Here is a 25,883-nt window from a genome sequence, read left to right on the forward strand (position 1 = left end):
GAAGGATGGGTAGGAGCTGACCTGGACCGCAAGGGGAAGGGAAGGAGAAAGGGAGAGATTGCCTTCCTAGCTGAGGAAAGGCTGGGTGTCAAAAACAAAAACAAAAAAAATCCTTGAATCTTGAAGGAATGAAGCACACAGAGGGCGGGAGAGGGCCTTGAGTGTTCAAAAACTGAGGTAAATACTGCTCTGGGTGAAAGACGAATGTGCCCCCAGGGGGCAAGCGTGTGGGTGGTAGACTTTGTAAAGAAGGGTAAGGAGTGGTGATGCACAGAACACCTGGGCATTGGGAGAAAGCCGCTGGAAGGGTGAGGACGAGAACCTTGGGACATTCTGAGATATAGAACAACTGGACTTGGTGGACAAGGACTGCTTTGTGGGGCTCGACCAGGGCTGATGGCATCAGAGAAAAGATGCGTTCAAGAAGTGATGGGCACAGGATGAGGGAAGAGGACTAAATCTGGCTCGAGGCACCAGTGGTTACGGAAGGACATTTTGATCCAATTCATGGTGGTACCTGGATGGTTTCATTTTTCTTAGGAACCAAGTGTGCGCTAGAGATAAAGCAGCATGAAACAAAAACAAACAAACAAACACCACCTCCCCCCGCCCCAGATACACAGTGAATTTAAGAAAGAAGCAATACATCTTCTATGTACTTGTGATAGCTTTCTTGGAGTTTATAATTGGTACCATAAAAGACCTCACACTGCGGTAAAATAAACTTCTTGGCAATGGAAGGGGGGAGTGCTGGGTAATTGGACGATGATAATACGGAGCCTTTTGCAGTTCATGAGATACTTTCACATGCGGCTTCTCATTTTGATCCTCACTACAATCTTAGGTAGAGGTTTTTTGAATTGTTATCATTTTTGGGATGAGGACATAGGACTACAGGGGTGAAGTGATTTGTCCAGGGTCACTGGGCCAGAAATTGGCCCAGGTGGCTCTCAAATACAGTTTTGCCAACCTCATGGCCTTTCTATTAGAGGAGCTTTGGGTAGGCATTGGGAATGAGACTTAGTTTTACGGTAAAGATCCAAAGTCTTTATTTCAAACATTTCATATTAACTCCTGAGTGTTGTCATTGGAAGCAAACCATCTTCCAAGGGTAAATACATGTCTGGTATTTTGGTTGGTAGTTTTACGGCCCCTGAACTTTTATGGGTTAAGATGTCAATCTCTTCTGGGTGAGGGATAAAGTTTTGCCACAAACATTCTTCCTTTTTCATCACCTGCTCTTCTGACACCCTGTGAAATGGTGAGTCTCCTCCTGTAAACATAGGATCCACCTTATGACTCTGAGTTAGAGGAGATTTTGATATTCCAGGAAGACACGCTCACCTGAGTATTCACCGTTGACACAACAAATGTCGACACTTTGAAAAGTGGCTTGCCACCATCGACCCATTTAATGTCACTCCCGCCATGCTGCAAAAGAGAGTTTGTTACTGTCGCTGCAGTGATTTGAGAGAACGATGTGCCATCCTGGTCCCTTAATCTTCATTAGTAAGGAAATGGAAATTAAGAGATGCAAATATATTTGGCAAATGGGTCAAATTGTCAAATATTGACCAAGATGATATCAAGGGATCATTTTTAATAGAACATTTCTACCAGCCACACACTAAACAAGAAATGTGAAATATGATAGATACACTGGATTCCTAACTGCAATGGTACAACGGATCCATACACTAAGATTGGGTTAATTAATTAAATAATTAATTTTGGCTTTAGCTTGATTTTTATTTTTTGTTTTTGTTTTTTTAATTAAATTAGAGTTGATTTACAGTATTGTGTCAATTTCGGCTGTACAGCAAAATGACCTAGTAGATTGGGTTAATTTAAATAGCAGAAGGAGAGTTCCCGTTGTGGTGCAGTGGAAACAAATCCACCTAGTGTCTTTGAGGACATGGGCTCGATCCTTGGCCTCACTCTGTGGGTTAAGGATCTGACATTGCTGTGAGCTGTGGTATAGGTGGCTCAGATCCCGAGTTGCTGTGGCTGTGGCATAGGCCGGCAGCTGTAGCTCCGATTAGACCCCTACCTTGGGAACTTCTATATGCCACACAGGCCCTAAAAAGCAAATAAATACATAAATAAACAGCAGAAGGAAGATAACCTCATGCCACTCAGCCTGTGCATTTTTTTCTCTTAAGTTATATGTCACTCAATACCTTTCCACTTGCAGAATCTTGAAAGCTTAAATAATTAGGAGGCAGGCTTGTTGCTACTGGGATACTGTACTCTTGAGAAGCTATCTGATCATGTTTCATCAGAGGAAGCCAAGCATATCCAACTGTGCAAAGGAATAACAAAGAGAAAACTTTTCAGAACACACCTTCAGGGTGAGGAGTGAAAACAAAGCTATTGACCATTTATGAAGACAAAACTTCCCCCAAACACCAAATACATCAGAGCTTTTCAAGCACTCTGCAATTCGAGTCCAGCAGATGCCATGAACAGCTATCTCAGATTTGCTTTCTGTTAGTACCTGGTGTTTCCAGAGCCTCCTTTTTTTTTGCGTTAGCTTTTGCATTTATGTCACAAGTGACGTGATAAAAAGAAAACAAAATATGGTGTTTCTCATGAAGTTGTGTTGGTAGTTCAATTTTCACCTGCAATGAAAGAGATAATAGCTGGGCTGAGATTAAAATCATTTTCCCAGACAAAGCATAGACACTTTAGCCTTTTAAAAACTCTTTAAGGAATCCCCTGGTGGCTCAGTGGGTTAAGGATCTGGCATTGTCACTGGTGTGGCGTGGGTTTGATCCCTGACCTGGGAAATTCTGCATGCAATGAGCATGGCCAAAATAAAAGAAAATGAAAAAAACCTCTTTAACTGAAATCTAGGTTTAATAGTCAGTGTTGGAAGTATGGATTTAACTCTCAATAAATATCCATCCTGCTAGCAGTAATGTGTTAAGGTATTATTTATACTTCTTTAATGTGGAAGATGATAATTTAGAATACCTAGTGCTTCTCATTAGATAATTTATGCCATTGTGAATTAAATGCACACACACAAACACACACACAGAGACATGTCTGTAGAATGTACATAAGCCACAGATTAAGGACCTTATCATCAAAGGGCATAAGCAGAGTGAACAGTAGGTCCTTGCCTCCCAAAGTGTGTGCATGGACCAGTTGCATAAGCAACACCTGGGAGCTGATTAGAAATACAGAATCTGAGACAGAATTAGAATCTGCATTTCACAAGATCCAAGGTACATTGTTGAGAAGTCCAACATCCATTTATGGTAAAAACTCTCACCAAAGTGGGTGTGAAGGGAACATTTCCTTGACATAAACAAAGCCATTTATGACAAACCCACAGCAAATATAATACTCAATGGAAAAAAGATGAAAGTCTTCCCACTAAAATCTGGAACAAGACAAGGATGCCCACTCTCACCACTGCTATTCAACATAGTATTGGAAGTCCTAGCCACAGCAATAAGACAAACAAAAGAAATAAAAGGCATCCAAATAGGAAGAGAAGAGATAAAACTGTCACTGTATGCAGACATGATACATATATAGAAAAACCCAAAGACACTGTATATATGACATGACACTATATATAAAAAACCCCAAAGGCTCAACCCCAAAACTACCTGAACTGATCAACAAATTCAGCAAAGTAGTAGGATATACGATTAACATTCAGAAATCAGTCCCGTTTCTGTACACTAATAATGAAACTTTAGAAAAGGAATACAAAAACACAATACCTTTTAAAATTGCACCACAAAAGATCAAATACCTGGGAATACACCTGGCCAAGGAGGCAAAGAACCTATATGCTGAGAACTATAAAACATTACTCAAGGAAATTAAATAAGATGTAAAGAAATGGAAAGACATTCCATGCTCCTGGGTTGGAAAAATTAATATTGTAAAAATGGCCATACTACCCAAAGCAATCTACAGATTCAATGCAATCCCTATCAAATTACCCATGACATTTTTCAGAGAACTAGAGCAAACAATCCAAAAATTTAGATGGAACCACAAAAGACCCAGAATTGCCAAAGCAATTCTGAGAAACAAAAACCAAGCAGGAGGCATAACTCTCCTAGACTCAAGCAATATTACAGAGCCACAGTCATCAAGACAGCTTACAACCCAGATATAAACCCAGACACCTATGGTCAATTAATCTTTGACAAAGAAGGCAAGAACATAAAACGGGAAAAAGACAGTCTATTCAGCAAGCATTGCTGGGAAACCTGGACAGCTGCATGCAAATCAATGAAACTAGAACACACCCTCACACCATGCACAAAAATAAACTCAAAAGGGCTGAAAGACCTAAATATAAGACAAGACACCATCAAACTCCTGGAAGAGAATATAGGCAACACATTCTCTGACATCGACCTTACAAATGTTTTCTCAGGTCAGTCTCCCAAAGCAACAGAAATAAGAGCAAAAATAAACCAATGGGACCGAATCAAACTGACAAGCTTTTGCACAGCAAAGGAAACCAAAAAGAAAACAAAAAGACAACTTACAGAATGGGAGAAAATAGTTTCAAATGATGCAACTGACAAGGGCTAAATCTTCAAAATATACAAACAACTTGTACAACTCAACAGCACCAAAAACCAACAACCCAATGGAAAAATGGGCAAAAGACCTGAATAGACATTTTTCCAAAGAAGACGTACAAATGGCCAACAAACACATGAAAAAATGCTCAACATCCCTGAGTATTAGAGAAATGCAAATCAAAGCTACCATGAGATACCACCTCACACCAGTCAGAATGGCCATCATTAAGAAGTCCACAAATAACAAGTGCTGGAGGGGCTGTGGAGAAAGGGGAACCCCCCAGTGCTGTTGGTGGGAATGTAACCACCATGGAGAACAGTATGGAGGGAACTCAGAAACCTATACATAGAACTACCATATGATCCCGCAATCCCACTCTTGGGCATATATCCGGACAAAACTCTACTTAAAAGAGACACATGTACCCACATGTTCATTGTAGCACTATTCACAATAGCCAAGACATGGAAAAAACCCAAATGTCCTTCGACAGTCAACTGGATTAGGAAAATGTGGTATATATACACAATGGAATACTACTCATCCATAAAAAGGAATGAAATAATGCCATTTGCAGCAACATGGATGGAACTAGAGACTCTCATCCTGAGTGAAGTAAGTCAGAAAGAGAAAGACAAATACCATATGATGTCACATATCTTGTATCTAATATACAGCACAAATGAACCTTTCCACAGAAAAGAAAATCATGGACTTGGAGAATAGACTTGTGGTTGCCCAGGGGAGAGGGAGGAAGTGGGATGGATTGGGAGCTTGGGGTTAATGGATGCAAACTATTGCTTTTGGAATGGATTAACAATGAGATTCTGCTGTGTAGCACTGAGAACTATGTCTAGATACTCACATTGGAGCATGACAGTGGGAGAAAAAAGTATACATGTACATGTAACTGGATCCCCATGCTCTACAGTGGAAAAAAAAATTGTGGTGGGGAAATAACAACAACAACAACAACAAAAACAAAAAACCTCCGTAGTTGTGAATAATGTAACTGAAGCATGGAATCTGTCCCTTTAAAAAAAATAACACAAAAATATATATGGTATATATTGTGTTAAAAAAATACATTGTTGGGAGTTCCCATTGTGGCTCAGCGGGTTAAGAACCAGACTAATATTCATGAGGATGCAGGTTTGACCCCTGGCCTTGCTCAGTGGTTTAAGGATTCGGTGTTGCCACAAGCTGTGGTGTAGGTTGCAGATGCAGCTAGAATCAGTCCCAGTTGTGGCTGTGGCATAGGACTGAAGCTGCAGCTCTGATTCAGTCCTTAGCCCAGGAACTTCCATACACCACAGGTGAGGCCCTAAAAAGAAAAAAAAAAATTACATTGTAGTAAACTAAGTAATTAGCCATTGTGTGAAGCAGTCATGCTGCAGCTGTACAAATAATGCTTCTGAATAAAAATAAAAGATAAAACTGATATAGGTTAAGAATATGTTGAATGAGGCTCATACTCCAGGTTCCTAGAAAGAAAGGTTTGGAAACTCTCTTCATTTGATAGTGCTTTTCAATTCCCAAGCCGCTGTCACATATGCTGTCATTTAATTTCCTCAAAAGACTTGGGAAGCAAGACGATACACAGGTAAACACCAAAGCAAGAGAAGTTAGGGAGCTCTGAGTCACTAGGAGGATGGTTCAGTCAGTAATGAATAGGAAGGTCCAGGAGAGGAACATGTATTTTTCAATCACCAGGTCACAGTGGAATCCCAGGACCCCTTGCAGGTCATTTGCATTAAGTTCAATAATAGCAACCACCTAGTTTCCAGAATAATCAAACCAAGCACCAAGATGATAGAGAGCCAAGCAAATTACCTACCAGTTTATTTATTAGACTCTCTGTGCGTCTCTATTATTTAGCTGATTTATCATTACATGGCTCAGGAAAGAATTTGTGACATAGATTTTTCGGTGTCATTCCTGGAAGAGCAGTGTCAGTCACTTAGAAACTCGTTAGAAATGCATTTTCAGGCCTCATTCCAGACATATGGAATCCAAAAATCGGGGGTGGGTTCAAGCAACTGGTGTTTTACAAGCCTTCCAAGTGATTCTGATACACAGTAAAGTTTAAGAACTTCTGAATTAGAATGGTTTACAAGCTTACATATATTCTTTATAGATCGGCATGCTAACTTGAGGTCAGTATACAGTTCAAAACACACAATAACTCACAATGTGATATAATGAAATTGTCTGTTTCCAGCCAGAGCACAGGGGAATAAAATGAGTACGCAAGAATTTCAGTTAACTATATGTTAATGCAAATATTCTTCAGTTAACAAATACTGCAAATATTCACATTATACTTTAATGGTGATTTAGAATTTATCCCCATGTTTACAATGAATGCAGTCATTTTTTGCAATAATAAAGAAAAAAATAATTTGGAATCTGCACTGTAGGATCTTTAGGCTGTTCATTATATACATATTCTCTTATGGAAAAACTTGGGGCTTTTACAAGGATTCTGGAAAGCACGTGAGGTGAGAGAGATTAAAAGCCAGAGTTAACAGTAAAAACATCCTTTTAAAAACAAAATTCGTATATGTCTACTGAGAATGTACCTTTCAGGTTTTTATCAAGGGGTCAACCGATGTAGTAAATATTCTGTAAGGTGGTAATAGCCCTTTCCTTTAATATTTTCTCAAACCTCTGTCCTTAATTTATAGAAAAAAAATTAAGAACAATAAATAGATTGGCGGAAGGAGACAAGGTCATTTAGGTCTGTGGTTTTACTGGCATTCCTTTAATAAATTTAAAAATGGGAGTTCCTGTCGTGGCTCAGTGGAAACGAATCTGACTAGTATCAGGATGCAGGTTCGATCCCTGGCCTCGCTCAGTGGGTTAAGGATCCAGTGTTGCCATGAGCTGTGGTGTAGGTCGCAGACATGGCTCGGATCTGGTGTTGTAGTGGCTGTGGTGTGGACTGGCAGCTGCAGCTCCAATTTGACCTCTGGCCTGGGAACTTCCATATGCTGCAGGTGTGGCCCTAAAAAGACAAAAAAAAAAAAAATTAAAATGGTTGATGTGTAACAAGGTGTGGTAGGCAGAATAATAGCCCCCTAAAAAGTCCCCCATGTCCTAATACCCAGAATATATGAATGTGTTTCCTTTTGCGGTAACAGGGACTTTGCAGATGTGATGAAGTTAAGGGTCTAAATGGAAGATGGTACTGGCTTAGTCCAGTGGGCTCACTGCACTCACAAAGGTCCTTTTCAGAGGAAAGTTGGAGAGTGAAGGTCGGAGGAAAGGTGAGAAGCCAAGCAGAGGCTGGAGTGATGAAATTGCTGGAAGGGAATCACAAGCCAAGGAGTGAGGGCTGTCTCCAGAAACAAACAAGGCAAGGATTCTCCCCCAGCCCCTCCAGAAGGAACGGAGACCTGCTGACACTCAGCCCCATGGGACCCACTTCTGAGTTTTCACCCGCTGAACTGTAAGATAATCAGTGTGTGTGTTATAAATCACTAAACTAATTTGTTCAAGTAGAAGTAGGAAACTAATACAAAAGATGTGATATTTTAAATCTAAGACATCGTATTGGCAGGTTACATTAGTTCAGCCCTTAGCTAATGGTTAGAAATTAAATTTAACCAAAGAAACTTGTTTGTCCAAAACTGTTGATAATGCAAGCTGATATGTATGGTAATTTACCACTAACCCAATGACTTTTTTTTTTTTTTTTTTTTAATGTCTGCTATAGCAGAGTTGTGAAGCTTTAGGCTCTGGAGTCACATGGCCTGGCTTGAATTCTGACTGTCACTTCATGGTTATGTGCCCGTGGCAAAGTTGCTTCTCTGACCCCCCCGTTTCCTCATCCATAAAATAGGAAAGTGTGAAGGTTAATTTTATATGTCAATGTGACTGGGCCATGGGATGCCCAGATAGCTGGTTAAACATGAGTGTCTGTGTGGGTGTTTCTGGAAGAGACTAGCATTTGAATTGGTGAACTGGGTAAAACAGGTGGCCCTCTTCGCATGACTGGGCATCTGTCTCATCCACTGAGGTCCAGAAGAGAATGAAAAGGCCGAGGAAGGTTGAATTCCCTCTGTCCCTGACTTTTTGACCTGGAGCATGGACTTTCTCCTGTCCTTGGTGCCTCATATCTGGACTGGAATCTACAATAGATTCTCTAGTTCTCAGGCCTTTGAACTGCACCTTCCTGGGTCTCCAGCTGCAGATGGTATAGCTTGTGGGATGCTTCAGCTTTCATAGTGATGGAAGTCGATATCTTATATTACATTCATTCATTCATCCTATCTATCTATCTATCTATCTATCTATCTATCTATCTATCTATCTATCTATCTAATCTATCTATCTAATCTATCTCCCTATTGGCTCTGTTTCCCTGGAGAAAGCTGTGTGTATTACGCGAGCTGGTGCACATTGCAGTAGAGTGTGGTGCCTGGTACATAGTAAGTCTTGAGAGTTGGCCAGGGCAGGAGGTCTAGGTCCTTCAAGTTCAGGAAGGTTATAAGCAAGAGTGTTGGCCCATATTCTAGCCCTTTGTTTTTCCCTTATGACATGAAATGATGCTGCTAAAAACTATTTAACATGATCTTTGTTATATGAACCAATGAAAGAAAAAAATTAATCTAACTTGAAGAAAATGATACAATAAAAACATCATGTTTTATGCTGAAATATATGAATTTGCAGCATACTCCTGGAGCAATGAACGTAGCTTCTAAAGCTTGGTCATGTAAACACCTGCTAAGGTATGTCCTTAGTCTGAGATGCAGTCTAGAGAGAGTGTTTATTATTGTGTATTATCTTACCCACTCACCCATCTTTTAAGGAGTTTCTGGAAACAGCCCTTACCTCGTCTGAGAAATCTGGATTCTGGGAATGGTGCAGAACTGCAGTGTAGGCGGCTGAGGTGAAGAGGGGCCCTCCAGGTTTTCCATAAATACACTGTTTAAAAAGTAATGAGTTGAATAATTATGTGTGTCTGACATTAACCCTGAGCACAAAAAGGTCAACATTCTTCAGTTACCCATCTTGGAACAAAGATAAATTTTGTGGTAACTTGCTAGGCTTATCTGGCATCCAATTAACCTTGAACATCTTTGACTTGCTGTCCTATATTTAGTATATACCATGGGACATTGCCAAAGAAAAATGAAAGGTTTTAATTCATCATGTAAATATTATATCAACACTAAATACTGAGTCAATTCACTACCAAACCTTGGATGACTAGGAGGTAAGAGATAGTTTGTTCAATTCTGATTCCTTCGGCCCTTGGTATCCAGCTCTGGTCTAGAGTTTGAGGCGGTCAGTCCTGGGTGACCACAAGGCTTGATTGGACCTCAGCTCCTGACATGCCAGCCTCCAACCAAGACTGCAGAGCTGGAAGGACAGGGCTGGCTCCAGGCTCACCGTATTGTATTATTCTTCTAGCCCAGCTGCTCATCAGGCCATGGGATGCGATATGGCACTTCCTTGTCATAAAATAACTTGTAGCTCAAGGCTCAATGTCCCTCTGCTGAGGTCACCTGTCTCTCTGAGTAATGCTTTAGAATGCAATGAATCGGAGGTCCCATGTTCCTGTGGGTATTCCTCTTTTCCAGAATTTTCCCCATACACAATGCTCTAGCAGGCCTGGTGCGTTTGCAGTCTGGTCACTGCCTTTGTTTGCTTGACAGTTTCATTTCATTTTCTTTCTGACCTGCTGCTAATGCTATTGTGGAGCCTGGAATCTGAGAACGCTCCCAGTGCCTCAAGACCATGTGAAAGAATGCTTTCCCTCTCCGCTGCGTGATTCACTCAATCACTCAAATTGACTACCATCCTTCTGAATGATGCTGCAATGCTTCTGAGTACAGAGAACACAGCTGGCAGCTGCCAGGGTGCTTTAAGAGATTATCTCAGATCATTGCCGGGGTTAGTTAGAAATTAGTTTTCTCCTTTACTCTATCTCCTCCCTCTGATTTCACCGAAACTGGGGAGGTCTGGCTGCAGGCCCACTCAGGATAATCTTCCTCTTTATTTTTATAGGTTGCTTTAGGTTGTCTGAAGTCTCTAAAATAAAAACGGTATCTATCAAAGAATGAACTGTGAAAAATGCCATCTAGTTGCAGTTTTATAGGTTCAAACAGCCCAGTTGACCCAAACCTCAGAGTTTTATTGATCTTATTAAATCCTGGGCTCAACAACAGGGACCAGCTTCCCAGAGCCATTTCTCAGCTCCTCTGGCAGGTGGCCACGTGCACCTTCCATAAATGTGAACGTCCCTTGGGCCTCCTGCATTAGCCATCAGGCCAGCATGTGGCAGCCCTTCTGCACAGGCCACACCATGGCCAGCTGGGATGTGGATCAAGCACACTGAATAGAGAGGCAGGCTAATCTTTGAAAAGGGCAAAGTCTTCCAGAGGGGAATCTTTGTGTTCATTTCACACTAGAATGGCTTCCTTTCCCCCCGCCCCCCAAACTCTGAAAAGCTAAGCAGAGTCCTGAGACTGCCATTTCTGATAGGTCTTGTTAATGATGGCCATTCCATCAGGTACATTTTAGGAAAACTGAAACAAATGTACTGAACTGCTCCTGTTTCAGGCACACTCAATAAAAGGCCCCCTGGTGGTGGAGCGAAGTGGAGCCTCTGCCTCCTCCTTTATGCTGTGTTCCCTGGTGGGCTTGGCTCACCTTCACAGGCTTGGCATCTTCTTCGTCGGAATTTTTGAATTCAATGCACACAGTTATATTTCGTGCCTGAAATTACAGCGAGGGAAAATGGAAATTATAATTTCCTGTTAGATAACACCAAAAAACAATCTAAGTGCCTAAAATAGGTAGCTTCTAATTAAATCCAAAAAATGTAGAATAGCCAGTGCTTCCTTGTGACACTATTCATAGTGCTCAGAAATAGCAAAAGGATGTGGAGAGATTATTTAAAAGGGAAGAAAAGAGTCATATTGGAAGGGTGCAGGTATGCTATTTTCAGAGACTCTTGATAAACTAAAAATAGAGCCTAGAACAAAATTATTTAGGGCTGATTTCAGAAAGGATTATTCATATGCTACAAAGCATGCATCCCTAAACACTTTTAAGGTGAAACTAATCACTGCTCTTATTAGACATTTTCTTCCAATAATTTTCTCTTCCAAAGTGTTGGCCTATAGTACTCTGCACTTGAACTTTCGAGACATTATCTTAATATGTTCTGAATAAGGGGCAGAGAGAAGATGATATCTCAGAAAGAAAACATACCATACCTTGTTGAAACATCTCTGGCTGTCATACTTGAGGTGCTTGGGATAAACATAAATTTGATTTTTGTATACTCTATAAGGACGGCAATACTTTGTTGAGTCGTAAACAAATTCTTCCACCTCCACTGTGGGTTCTGGTGGAGTCACCACATTGAAAGGTTTGACAGGGATAAAGGACGATGTTACACAGTCTTTAAAAATCAGAAAATAAGAGTGTGTCATTTATAGGGTTACCTGTAAGGGAACAACACTGAACATATTTTAAAATAAATCCACTCAAAATAGAAACTCCATAGTTGTACACCACTTTAGGTTAAATTATGCTGGCATGAAAAATTTGTAGGAGGCAGGCATGATACATAATCAGTGATGTATTTAATACCAAAACTGATGTCTCAAAAAACTGGTACACCTTTTGGGTTTATTACTATTTTCTTTGTGTGTTAAGCTTCATATAAAAAGTAAATTTTAGCTAGAGATCCTCTAAGCATACTAATCCAATATTATTAAGATAAAGACTAGCCCATTCTCCTTAACCATGACAATATAGAAACTGATACATCACAGAACAAAATTCTGTCCAAGGGGTTTATTACTGAGACTACCCAATGACTTAGTGGTAATTCTTCCCAACAAAGGCCCCAATCCCTCTCTGCATTAGTTACAATTTTGTCTCTTTAAAAAAAAAATCTAACCTTGTAAAAATAGCCTAATGGGGGAATTATTAGGAATTTATAAATCAAAACTTATCACTAAGGAGTTTGGAGGCTAAAGCTGTGGTAGTGAAAGATAGCTAGGCTTTCTACCTTCCTTGTCACCTCTGGAATCTTCCTGGGTTCACATGAGCACAATGATTAGCTAAATATGCTTTGGAATCAGATTGAAGGTTTGTTTTTTTCAAAAATCAATGACAATATTTTTATTACATGTTCCAATTTCTCTGATATTTTACAGGCTTTTCAAAGAGAGTATTTTAGCTTTCTCCTGTTATTTTTCTTTTCCATAGGTAATAAAAACCACCTCCCACAAATCAGGTAGAGGAAATATCTTAGTCTGTTCTCTGCTTTTTCACACCAATCAATAGAAAACTGATTTGGAGCCATGGCTTAACTTCGAACGTTTATTTTATTTCATATGAAAGTGATCTGTGGGAAAACGATGAGAATGAAAAACTTAATAGTGCTCATGGAAACTCAAATCTCATTTGTAGTTCTTTTTAGGATACCTTCACTCCTTCTTTGTGTCACTGAGAAGTCACCAAAAGGCATAATTAAAAGAAAAAAATAAACCAATCTTATCAATTAAGAAATAAATTCTGGAGTTCCCATGGTGGCGCAGCAGGTTACAAACTCAACTAGTATCCATGAGGATGCAGGTTTGATCCCTGGCCTCATTCAGTGGGTTAAGGATCTGGCATTGCCATGAGCGGTGGTGTAGGTCGCAGACATGGCTCGGATCCCAAGCTGCTGTGGCTGTGGTGTAGGCCAGCAGCTGCAGCTCCAATTTGATCCCTAACCAGGGAACTTCCATATGCCACAGGTATGGCCCTAAAATGTAAAAAAAGAAAAAAATTCTGAAAAATTTATTTGTAAGTTAATAAAAACGCCTTCTGAAATTCAAATTTTTATTGACATAAAGAGAACTTTTGACTGTATTCTGAAAAAAAAATATATGCTCTCTGTATAGTAACAGAGTCTAAAAACATTTTGGCTATAATTTGCATGGCCAGCCACCTGCACAGCTACGCAAGGTATTCAGAGTAACCCTTCGGCAGCACAGTGTGGACTTGCCCATTATGGGTTTTTGGTTTATCAATCTATCTGAGCTTGATTTTCTTCTTTTGCAACCCTCCAGGGTTTTGAGGATTAAATGAAGTAATTTAACACTTTGTCAGATGAATATTAGGCTACCCTGAGTATAGTCCTTGTCCTACAATACTTAAGTCTATCTTACTGGAGAAATAAGGGGCCCCAAATTTCTATAGGATAATGAATTACATATATCCCAAACAAATTTTTGAAACAAACCAACTTTCCAACCAACTAATCAAACCAACCAACCAACAAGCCACTAAATATTCAAAACGCTACAAGCAAACCATGATATCGTCGTCATACTTGGGTGCTCCAAAGGAATGTTGTCAACAGCAATATCCAGGCTTCCGGGAATGGTCTGCGTTTTGCTTATTCTGTCAGCTCTGTGAAAGTATGCCAGCAGAGAAACACACACAACATAGAAGCACACACACACACACACACACACAATGAATTATTCTAGTTGTCAAAGAAAAAAAAAAACAAATTGTACTTCTGAGCTTTGACAAGGGTAAACACCGGAAGATTAAATGATCTTGTGAGCAATTTTGTTTAGTGAGTTTTATTTTGAACACTAAAATTTATGCGATGTTGCCAAGAAAAATGAAAAATCAGGGAGGGGGGTCCAGTTAACAGATATTCTGAAGAATGTTTTACATTTACTTGCACCAGTTCCAAAAACATTTGTATAAATGGCCAAACAAGTGCTATGGCAAATTTGTAGCTTTGGTAGATGGTAAATAGTTGTTATTACCAAAAAGTACTAGTATTTGAGCTGGTTTAAATGATTACACTTTCACGAGAAGTATTAAGAGGTTTTGAGAGCAGGGCTTTGACAGCAAAGTCTTTGCTGCAACTGTTAGGTGGACAGTCTGCTTGTTCCCTCCTCACCAACAATCAAGGAGGACAGGGGACCTTTCCCTGATCCTGGCTCCTCTCCCACCCTTTTCAGTTATATAGACTCTTCCCTACCACCTGCCCCTGTATCCACATTCATTCTAACTCACAAGCCCTTGTTTCTTTCCCTCCTCTTCACTAAAACCTTCTCTCTTATTGTCCTTTTTAGAAAGAAGAAAGCTGCTGATAACATTTTCAAGTGTTAGCCCTCTTAGAGTGCCCATCAAAGCTCAGCGGAAAGGAATCCTCCTGGTATCCAGGAGGATCAGGTTTGATCCCTGGCCTCACTCAGTGGGTTAAGACCCAGCGTTGCTGTGAGCTGTGGTGGCTTGGATCTGGCGTTGCTGTGGCTGTGGCGGACGTGGGCTGGTCTCTGTAGCTCCGATTGGACCCCTAGCTTGGGAACCTCCATATGAGGTGGGTGCGGCCCTAAAAAGAAAAAAAAAAAAAAAAAGGGTTTGCCCTCCCAGGAAATCTACTATAGTGGTGAGTCAGAGCCAGCTGTTCTCATATGAGAGCTGGTTATTAGATGTTCCCTCATTGTGGCCTACCAGCTATAAAACACATCCATGATTAAAAATGAAATCACATAAACTTACCTTTAAATAAATTACATTAAACACCAATAAATACTTATTTAGTAGTAAGTACAGAATATTCATCACTTTGGAATTCTTTTACTGCATGATGAGATGAGCCATGCTCTTGAGGTTATTTAGAAACATCTACTTGTGTGGTGGAAACGTCATATCATGGTGTGTACATTTCTTCCCAACTTCATGTTTGCTGAAACCCGCCCCAGACTGTTACCCAACTGGTGTCTTGACACCAGCAGTGTAGGAGAGTTTACATCATAGAAATCTGTCATTAGTACAAATTGGTTTTCCCCTTGAGAGGGTTGGGAGTAGACATTTACTGGCATGCTACCTAGAATAAACGCATAAGGTGTGAGCATCCGTAAAATAATTTAATGTCTCACCAGTATGGTGCTGGGTATTCCAGATGCCCTCTAAATGCTGAGGTGGTATATTTGGTTTTCGGAGGTACCTCCATACTGTTTTCCATAGTGGTTGTACCAATTTACATTTCCACCAACAGTGTAGGAGGGTTCCCTTTTCTCCACACCCTTTCCAGCATTTGTTATGTGTATAGCACGGGGAACTATATCTAGTCACTTGTGATGGAGCAGGATGGAGGATAATGTGAGAAAAAGAATATATATATGTGTGTGTGTGTGTGTGTGTGTGTGTGTGTGAGTGAGTGACTGGGTCATTTTGCTGTATAGTATAAAACTGACATAATGCAGTAAACCAACTAAATGGAAAAAGTAAAAAAATCATTAAAAAAATGCTGTAGTGGGAGTTCCCATCGTGGCGCAGTGGTTAACGAATCCGACTAGGAACCATGAGGTTGCGGGTTCGGTCCCTGCCCTTGCTCAGTGGGTTAACGATCTGGCACTGCCGTGAGCTGTGGTGTAGGTTGCAGATGCGGCTCAGATCCAGCGTTGCTGTGGCTCTGGCGTAGGCTGGTGGCTGCAGCTCCGATTCAGCCCCTAGCCTGGGAACCTCAAAAAAAAAAAAAAAAAAAGACAAAAAAATGCTGTGGTGACAATTTTCTTTGCTAAACACCAGTGACAGGGTTTGGTGAAAGTATGCTCTTCTCCTGTTTTGTCCATTGCCTTCTGCTCAGCATTACAACTTTTCATGCTTTAATACACTGGGGAAAAATATAAAGCAGAAAATCACCCCTAATTTCCACTTTGGCTATAAGGGTTTCGACTACAGAGTTTGGTAAAGACAGGGGGAGGGTCTTAAGGAGGGGTCTTGTAGGATCACAAAAAAAGTAATAGGGTTTCAGGGCTTCCTCTAAGATTTTACTTTTCACTTTTATTTTGCTTTCTAAGGTATATATTTTTCCATAACAAAAAAAGACCAATTGGGCAAACTTCCCTTCTCGTTAAATAGAAATGCATCCTCTATTGAATATCCAGGAAATATTATTTTTGCTTTGGATCAACAAAATTAATTGACATGGGATTGTTGATTCTTAGATGGGAGAGGCAGAGAGTTATCATCTGAAAAGGGGGCAAAAGGTACAAGAATCCAGTGTATATCAGGGGACTAACAGTTAAGGTAAGTCACTTGTCATGAAAGACCTTTTCATCATCAGATGTTGAATACATGATGAGTCATTTAAAAATGTTGTGACTTTTAGGTATTACTTCTTTTGGCATTAACTTCCTTTCATCTTTTCCAGAAGCATCTGAATGACAGAACGGTACGCATTATTGTATTCACAGAAATTAATTGCCGTGTGGGGTTTCAAAAGTATTCTAAAATTCCCTAACATTCCTCCTATGCAGAAGTGTCCATTTACCCTTCATTTGAATCTAGGATTTGTGACAGTTTGACACTATATTTTGGCAGAAATGACAGTGTGACAGTTTCAGGTCTTAAGAAACTGGCAGTGATCATTTTCTGTCTGTCCCTTGGGACACTTACGCTTAGAACCCAGCCATCAATCATGCCATGAGGAAGCCTTAGCAGCTCATGGAGAGGCTCCCATGAAGAAGAACCAAGGTCTCTAGCCCACAGCTCCGGCTGACCTCCCAGCCAACACCTGCACGCTCACCAGTCATCAAATGAGCTATCTTGAAAATGAATCCTCTTGCTCTATTTGACCTCTCCCAGTCAATGCCAGGTACAGAAGAGACAAGCTCTTTTCATCTGGCTATACTCAAATTATGAACAAAGAGTAAAATAAGCGATGTTGTTATTTTTAGCTACTAAGATTTATGATGATACCTAGCTATAGATAACTGGCAAAGTTTAATGTTTCAGCCTCTTCCATCTAATTCTGGCAGATTCCCATGTAGGGCAGTCATTTGGGCATATGCGAAGTCATCTGCAAAGCATCTGCTTTTTGGAGGGGTTTGGACATTTGAGAATCTGGCAGTTATGTATTTTTTATGCAGAGATAACACCAGTAGCAGTATAGTTGATTCATATTAATTTCAAAAGTACCCCAAAAATCTTACCTTCTATAATCTGACACTAGTTTAAGTAGGTCCTCAGTTGAAACCTTGCTGCTTTCTTGTCTGTACAATGGTGAAAATCTTGAGTCTCTGTCCACATTTCCCTGGTTGTCCTTAAACACCGACCTGAAAGAAAATGGTATTTATTCAAGTTTGTATTTGGTTTGTTTACAAAGTTTGTATTCAAGTTTGTATTTGGATTGTTGCACTTTTAAGGTGATTAAAGGAATTCAATTTCCCACCTATAATGGAAGAAACTCCAGGAACCTATAAAATAAAAAGACAAGAAAACTTCTTGTGCAAACATTTCATTGATATGCTACATTTATCTTTAATTTCTTATTTTCAACCCCGTATCTAAAGGGACAGCAGCCCATATACCAACTACATTTATTTATGATTTGGTAATATATTGAAGCCATGGCGTTTTAAGGGTGCTGAGAGGAACAGGAACATATGTTACTACTTTTTCATTATTTCCTGGGCAAGCCAAGGTCACAATGGTTTGGTGGTGCCATTAGAATTTATGAGCAGAGGAAAAGGAATAAGGTTGGGTATGTGGGTGTTGAGAACCAGACTCTTGAAACATTTTCATGGGGATAAATGTACCATGTCCTAAACTTTAGGACAGAGACAAAGATAAAATGGAGAACACCTGAGTGAGACTTTTTTATTAAATAAAGAGAACATCATGAACCTGAGCCGTTTCTTTCCTTCCTTGATCCATTTTAATGGGACTAAATAGATTTAGTCAAAATACATAAATTGTTTTCATCCAAATAATATTGTATGGCCAGGTAAATATTTGCTGAGAAGCAAGTATACACAGCATACTTAATGCTAGTGTTTCTTCCATAATTTATCATACTCCATGACTATCAAAGAAAAATTAGACCCAGGTGTAATTGATTTTTTTAATGTTAGAAAAATATTGAATTCTTATTTCTTCTAACTTGAGGACCTTAATGAGACTCTTTTATTACTCTTCAAATTAACTGAAGATTTCAATACACAGGCCGAAAAGACCAGTTAAATGGATATCTGATCATAGCACTTTCATGTCAAACAATTTAGAAAATGGGCCAGGAATTTATCAGAACAGTATTTTTAAAATTCTTCAAGCTTTCTCTTCAATTTTTTTTTCCCTGTTAAGTAGTAACTGACGGGAAAAAGTTCTCCTATCAAGAAACACTCGGGGAAGCAGAATGAAAATATTTAACTCCAAGATCATTTTTATTTGAATATTAGTCAGGGCTTTTGTTAGAGTATGTGACATGTTGAAACCAACAGGACGTTTTTCCCAACATGGGAGGAAGTTAAACTGAGCTTGAGTAGTAGTTTTTTTCTTTTTTTAACCAGTCACTTCAAATATATTGACAGACTTGACTGGTATCACTCGGTTTTGCTTTTATTCACAGCTCTGTCCTGGAAAGAGCTCACTTAGATTGGACACTTGGTGTTGGAATACAGCACCGCGGAGTGCCACACTCTCTGTCCCTGCTTGATAAATAAGCCAACTGGCAGGGAAGCAGAGAACTGATTCATTTACACAGATGGTTTCAGGATGGCTGGGACATTGTGCCCGGTTCCAATTGCCAGAGTTGAGCAAGAATCAGTGTACAGTGAGGGTCTCAGAGCCGTAACCATTGGGGTATGATTGAAAAAAAAAAGTGCAGTGTTTGGCCTAAAGGAAAAGAAGCTTTAGGTGTCCCCGAGAACTTTGTTCATAAGCAGCACGAATAGTTCTGATATATGGAAAGAATTGGGCATATTTGGGGGGCTTTGGGAGACAAAGCATAAAAGTGACTCTCAAGCAGTTTAAAAATATTTTTAAAAAGAACTATCTAATCATGAGAGCTATAAATAGAAAGAACCACCGAGGGATGCGTTTGAGTTTTTGTCCCTGGCAGGATCTCAACAGAGGCTGCACAACCACCTGTTGGGGATGCTGTTGTTGTCCGCTGTGCCTTTTCTAAATGGATAGATAAGAATGACATTTTTATTTTAGTCTCATTTAATTTTAGAGAAAATCCAGTGTTTTACTCTGGTCCATTTGGAATGTTGCATGGGTCAGAGAAAAAGAAATCAAGAAGACTCCTGTCCTGGATTTAGGCACACGTAATTCTAGGGGTGACACGCATGGCAAGAGTTCCATTTAACAACGTGGCACGTCTGTAAAAGTCAACTTTCTCCTGAATCAAGGAGTAGCCATCTGAATTGTTTTTTTAACCTGCTCCAAATATAACCTTTTTTGCTATAAAATGGTGCCACAGCTGGTGCCCCAAATAAAAACAGGCACCAAATTGGTTCTAGATAAAATGTTCACAGTGATGAATATCCGTGTCTTGCAGCTGGTGGGATGACTGGATCTGGGTAAAAATATGATTGCAAGCTAATTATCAATTCTTTGCTTTTTAGTAGCCATTGATTTTCAGGGCCAAAGTGTTTTCGAGTACATTCAAAGCCATGACCTAAAACAAGCTGCAATCAAGAAAATATAGTAGTGAGGAAAAGGAGCCAGAGAACCAGCAGTATCTACAGGGTACTGAAACATGTCAGCAGGCTATCTTATGTCAAAACGACATGAGTAACAAGAAGCCTGCCTCTGATTTGGTCAACATTTATTTGAAGCAGTTTCTGCACTGTCAAGGGAAAATTAGAAACCTCTTTGGCTGGATCTTGTACTTGTTTTTTTTTTTTTGTGTGGTGAGATAGTTCATGTGGTCTAACACAAAATCTTGAGAACTGTACTGCTAACCATTTTTCTTACTTGCTAGAGATGTTTCTGTAAATGCAAATCATATATTTATGTACATAAATTGTTAGTATATACTGTTTCCTAACCTACAACCCAAGCACTGATCAGGCATTAATGTAGCATGAACTTGTGGTTTTTTTGGCTTTCCTGTCCTAGACATAATTACTTCAATAGTTGGTAATATCATCGGCCTCCCTAGAAACTTCATCTGTCTTTGCTCCAGCATATTTTACCAGACAACCTCAAAGTTACTGCTTTTCCGAATTGCTCAGGTAATAGGGAGTTCTTTTAACTCCTTTCTCCCACATTTTCTTCACTGCCCCGAGTTTACCTGAAAAGGAGACTTGTTGGGGTGAATATGATCGCCAGAGGGACTCTTAACAGTCACATTAGAATAACGACTTCTAATAATGACTATGTTTTACTGGGTATGATCTAGACTTGTTAATTCCTGAAACAGTAAATCAGATATTACAATTTCTCTTTTATACATTCAAAAAAGCTGAAGTGGGATGGACAGAGAGTTTGGGGTTGATAGATGCAAACTATCACATTTAGAACGGATAAGCAATGAGGTCCTACTGTATAGCACAGGGAACTATATTCAGTCTCTTGGGATAGACCGTGATGGAAGAGAACATGAGAAAAGAACGGGTGACAGTGCCGTACAGCAGAAAATGACGCAACACTGTAATCAACTATATTCTAATAAAAATAGAATTTAAAAAATCGAGGTAAAGATAGACTGTGAGTTCTCGCCTAAATTCACTTGGCTGGTAAATGAAGTTAAGATTTGGAACTCAGCTCTGGCTCTAAAACATCTGCTTATAACAATGCTCAGGATAATCCTCAATCCTTAAAGAGAAAACGTGTTCTCCATTATAATTTTACCATACGGGAATATTTCTCTTAGCAAAAGGATATTCTGCCTCTACTCGCCCCAACCGACTTTCTTGTGGGAATTGAGAATATTTATAAACATGAAAAAGCTTGACCAGAGAATTATAACTATCTTTTTCTTGAAGCGTACGAGGATTAAAAAGAATGATGTTCATCACATAGGATTCAGTATTTCTAAATAGTATCTTTTTCAAATAGAATAGTCTAACATTAATTGTCCCTGAGAGAGATGTTAAAGGGAGTTAAAAGGATATTTATGATCTCAGAGAATTTTGCACTTGTGATTGCAACACCAGGAGGCAGGTGTTGTCAGTTTTATTCTGTAGATGGGGACTTTGAGGCTTAGAAAGGAAACTTGACCAAAGTTCCACTCTGTAAGTGGTTCCTGATCTGGACGACCTTTGTCTCTTCTTAGCTTAAAGGGCGGCTTTAGGGAAGATTAATTTCTAGAGACTGCGTGAGCCTACTTTGGTTTACTGCTGCCCCAAATTTTACCTTTCTCTTCCCTGTACCTAATCATCTCCAACTTTCATTAACAACACACCATTAAAAAAAACATTGGTGAGTTTACTCTGGTTATATGCCACACTGGATACTGGGAGACCCCCAAATGGCATAACTAACCAGTTCTCCCTTCCTCTGGGTTTTTAGAGTTATTTGCTTTGGGATGTTACCAACATTCAGATGGATACTTAATAGGCTGCCTTTTTTTTTGTAGGACTAATTAATCTTTCTTAGTTTATTCAGCTTGTACATTGTTGACCTTTTCTCCTTTGTCTATGCTGGGTTCTTCCTCCTTTAAGAAATTCATGTACTGACAAAAACACAAAGAGGCTGAGGAGGACTACAGCAACTGATGTTTCAACAGGTCTGAAAAGCAATGTGTGTTCTTTATGCAGAGGTTATATGTCCAGGTAGATGATTTTGCCATCAGTGTCCACATAACTCAGCAGTCTTGTCAGAGAGTCAACTGGTTTATCAGAGAGTAAACTTGGCTATGCTAATTATAATCAATACCAAGATCAAAGAGAGTTTAAGTGATCAATTTGTTGGTTTCACTTGAACATCCATATATGGATCTGTGTTTTCTGCACAGATGAAAACATGTAGCTGCATAAGAAATCATAGTGCTTCCTTGTGAATTTTATGCACATAAAACCCTTAGGACTGATAAAACATCAAGAATATATTTGTTAGATCAAATATATATACTTAAAAGTTATGACTTTGCTCTGATCTTACCAAGGGCCACTGCATATCTGGTCATGGACACTCTGCATCTGGTCATGCATGGTCCCAGTCTATTGTGAGCTGTCTTGCTAAACTGTCTTGTAAGACAGGTTTCTGGGGAACTCAAGGTATTTATGAAGATGAACACATGAGCATTCTTCTAGGTGTTGGTATATTAAAAAACAACCAGTAACACAGAGGTGGTCAAAACTGAAGCTTTCAATGCAGACTGTACCTTTATTTCTATTCTGTTGGTTGCAATTGTCAACCTACCTCACTGCCCAAGCAAATGGCATGCGATATTTCCCCAACTTGCTGCAGAACTGCCTGTTGGATTTTAGTATCTTTTGTGCATACTAAGGAAAAAAATAAATAGAAATGTTGTTTAGAACATCACTGGACAAACTGTCCACGTAGTACTAATAAATACTTTCCCATGTTATCTTGTATTGAAACACAGTGAAATTCCTCTTTACTGGCTCACAGATTCTGTCTTGTAAAGAGCCAAATGGTGTCCTCTGTGTTCAAACTATTATATAGCACTTTTTTTTCATTTTAGTATGAAAATTTCAAAAAAATTCCCTTAACTTGGAATACCAACTTTTCCCCTCTTTTTTTTCTGATTTAAAAGATCTTAAAATATAGGGAGTTCCCGTCGTGGTGCAGCAGAAACATATCCGACTAGGAACCATAAGGTTGCAGGTTTGATCCCTGGTCTTGCTCAGTGGGTTAAGGATTTGGCGTTGCCATGAGCTGTGGTGTAGGTCGCAGATGCGGCTCAGATCTGGCATTGCTGTGGTTGTGGTGTAGGCAGGCAGCTGCAGCTCTGATTGGACCCCTAGTCTGGGAACCTCCATGTGCCATGGGTGCAGCACTAAGAAGACAATAGACAAAAGACAAAAAAAAAAAAAAATCTTAAAATTGTGAATGGAAAGCATTATTAAATTTACATCCACAGTCTTTCCTGTATTTCCTTTTATTTGTTATGACAGAGGCTGGCAAACTTGTTATGTAAAGAGCCACACAATAAATGTATAGGGCTTTGAGGGCCATGTGGTCTCTGTCCCAGCTTCTCAATTCTACCTCTATACCAGGAAAGAAGCCATGGACAATCTTAGATGAGTGAGTGTGACTGTGTTTCAATAAAACTTTATTTACAAAAACAGCTGACAGGCTGGATGTGGCCTGCACACTATAGTTTGCCAAACACTGAATTGAAGGACTCTTATAAATATTTTAAATACTGCCCTAAATGGTCACACAATCTCAAATTCAACTGTCATGCATTATTTTCCCAATATATTTCTTTGTGTAGATAATATAGACTTTTAAAATTTATATTCTATTAAATAATAACATTCAATTATTATAGAAAATCTGGTAATTGAAAAAAAAAGTAGAAAAAATTTCCCATAGTTCCACTTCATTTCTTCTTTCTTTTCTTTTTTTTTTTCTTTTTAGGGCAGCACCTGTGGCATATGGAGTTTCCCAGGCTAGGGGTCCAATCCGCACTGTAGCCCCTGGCCTACACCACAGACACAGCAACACAGGATCCGAGCCACATCTTCGACCTACACCACAGCTCATAGCAACGCCAGATCCTTAACCCACTGAGTGAGACTAGGGATCAAACCCACGTCCTCATGGATGTAGTCAGGTTCATTAACCACTGAGTCACGATGGGAACTCCTATTTCCTCTTTATTTTCTTCATTTACATGTTATTATAATTTGGTAAACAATTATCTATTTTACTTTTTCACTTAGTTCAGCATAAACTTGCTGATGACCTAGTAAACTGTAGTCCCTTGTTTTCAGTCAGATTCATCCTTAGTTTTTATTATTAAGATTTTAACCCTCAAAGACGGGTTAAAGCTTTGCCACATTTAAATTTATTTCTACCAACAGATTCTCAGCAGACATTTCTGGACCAAAAAACATGAGCCAAGAATAAATGCTTTAGGAGATCCCGTCAAGGCACAGTGGTTCACGAATCCGACTAGGAACCATGAGGTTGTGGGTTCGATCCCTGGCCTTGCTCAGTGAGTTAAGGATCCAGGGTTGCTGTGAGTTGTGGCGTAGGCCAGTGGCTATGGCTCTGATTCGACCCCTAGCCTGGGAACCTCCATATGCTGCGGGAGTGGCCCAAGAAATGGCAAAAAGACAAAAAAAAAAAAAAAGAATAAATGCTTTAAAAATTTCCTGTTGGATACCCATTTCACTAATAAGTGAATATTTCAAGACCTACACTTATCAAACTTGATAATTCATCAAGGCAGTGTGATTTTATTTCTTGAAAGCAACTGAATTGAAATTATTTATAAAATAGACTATGCATTACCTTGTTGGAGTCTGGATTTTTAATATAAGGCTCAGCGCCACTCGCAATGTTTCCCATCAGTACTTTTTCGATTTTGGCCACCAAAACAATTTCAGAATGTGGATTGCTTACAGAAAATATTGCCTACGTACAAAGAAAACAGCTAATAAGCATTTAAGAAACCACACTGAAGACATTTACAAAATTCCACCTTTTTAAAGAGTACAGCGCTAAGGAATTTCTATTTGACAAACTGCTCATCCTGTGTAATCTATTGGTAAGAACAACAGAACAAGCATTTTCCCTCCCACAATGAGTAAACAAAAGTGCAACCTGCTTGGGAAATTTTAGCCATTCCTCCGGAAATCCCTTGATGTGAGGTTCTTCTGATTGTCTTGGCGTAACGGCGTCGATGTTTCCATTTTCCAAAGCCACGGAAGCCCCTGAGATCATCTGCCTGACAGCAGCGTGGTTTAGATCCACGTGGAAATCAGCAGAAATCTTCCTGCTGTCTCTGAGGTCATAAAGTGCCACACTCACAAAAAAAGGCTCAATCTGCAGGAAAGAGAAACGATGAATGGTTTTAACATAAAATCATCACACAGGCAATAGCCTCTTGAGTACATTATTTAGTAAGGCGGTAGATAAAATACTGTTATTTATTTATAGTGTAATGATTATATTTACAATATGTTATAATATAATATATGAAATACTATATTCTTCTATTACATCGATTATGAATACATAATGAATATATTTTATATCTAATATAAAAAATATAGTGTTTGTAAGAAAGTTCCCAGAATCCTCTCCACCAGCAGGTTCCTCACATCCCAGTACTGTGTTTCATTGGTTTCCTCATTCTACTTTTCCTGCCAAATAGTCTCTTTCATATGTTGTACTACATGCATGATTCAACCTCAAAAAACATTCTAGTTGTTTCCCCAAAGCTCTGAGTAAACACCTGCAGAGGCAGTATCCCGAATGATTCCTCGTGACCAGACTCAGGTCATGTTTTGTGGTAATACTCAATTACCCACAAAGTACCCAAGTATTTTGCACCCAGTAGCACCAAGTATTTATACCCAGTAATACCCAAGACTGATGTTTGATTTTTTTGGTTCCTTATACCAAGA

The 25,883-nt window shown here is 39.4% G+C and overlaps 1 protein-coding gene across 11 annotated transcripts in view; it reads right to left on the bottom strand.

Annotated features, from left to right (window-relative positions):
* DOCK10 (dedicator of cytokinesis 10) overlaps window positions 1-25,883 on the bottom strand; it is a 276,033-nt gene that overhangs the window by 73,213 nt on the left and 176,937 nt on the right. For all 11 annotated transcript variants that reach the window (XM_047773650.1, XM_047773649.1, XM_047773646.1 and 8 more), the window contains 11 exons: window positions 25,078-25,299; window positions 24,766-24,888; window positions 22,699-22,781; window positions 17,541-17,663; window positions 13,910-13,989; window positions 11,796-11,983; window positions 11,227-11,292; window positions 9,403-9,495; window positions 2,498-2,621; window positions 2,181-2,302; window positions 1,345-1,431 (listed from right to left, as the gene is read on the bottom strand). In XM_047773650.1, coding sequence (XP_047629606.1) covers window positions 1,345-1,431; window positions 2,181-2,302; window positions 2,498-2,621; window positions 9,403-9,495; window positions 11,227-11,292; window positions 11,796-11,983; window positions 13,910-13,989; window positions 17,541-17,663; window positions 22,699-22,781; window positions 24,766-24,888; window positions 25,078-25,299 — 1,311 coding nt within the window. The remainder of the gene's footprint in view (window positions 1-1,344; window positions 1,432-2,180; window positions 2,303-2,497; window positions 2,622-9,402; window positions 9,496-11,226; window positions 11,293-11,795; window positions 11,984-13,909; window positions 13,990-17,540; window positions 17,664-22,698; window positions 22,782-24,765; window positions 24,889-25,077; window positions 25,300-25,883) is intronic.

The sequence above is a fragment of the Phacochoerus africanus genome, chromosome 3 (assembly GCF_016906955.1).
Source record: "Phacochoerus africanus isolate WHEZ1 chromosome 3, ROS_Pafr_v1, whole genome shotgun sequence".
Lineage (NCBI taxonomy): Eukaryota > Metazoa > Chordata > Mammalia > Artiodactyla > Suidae > Phacochoerus > Phacochoerus africanus.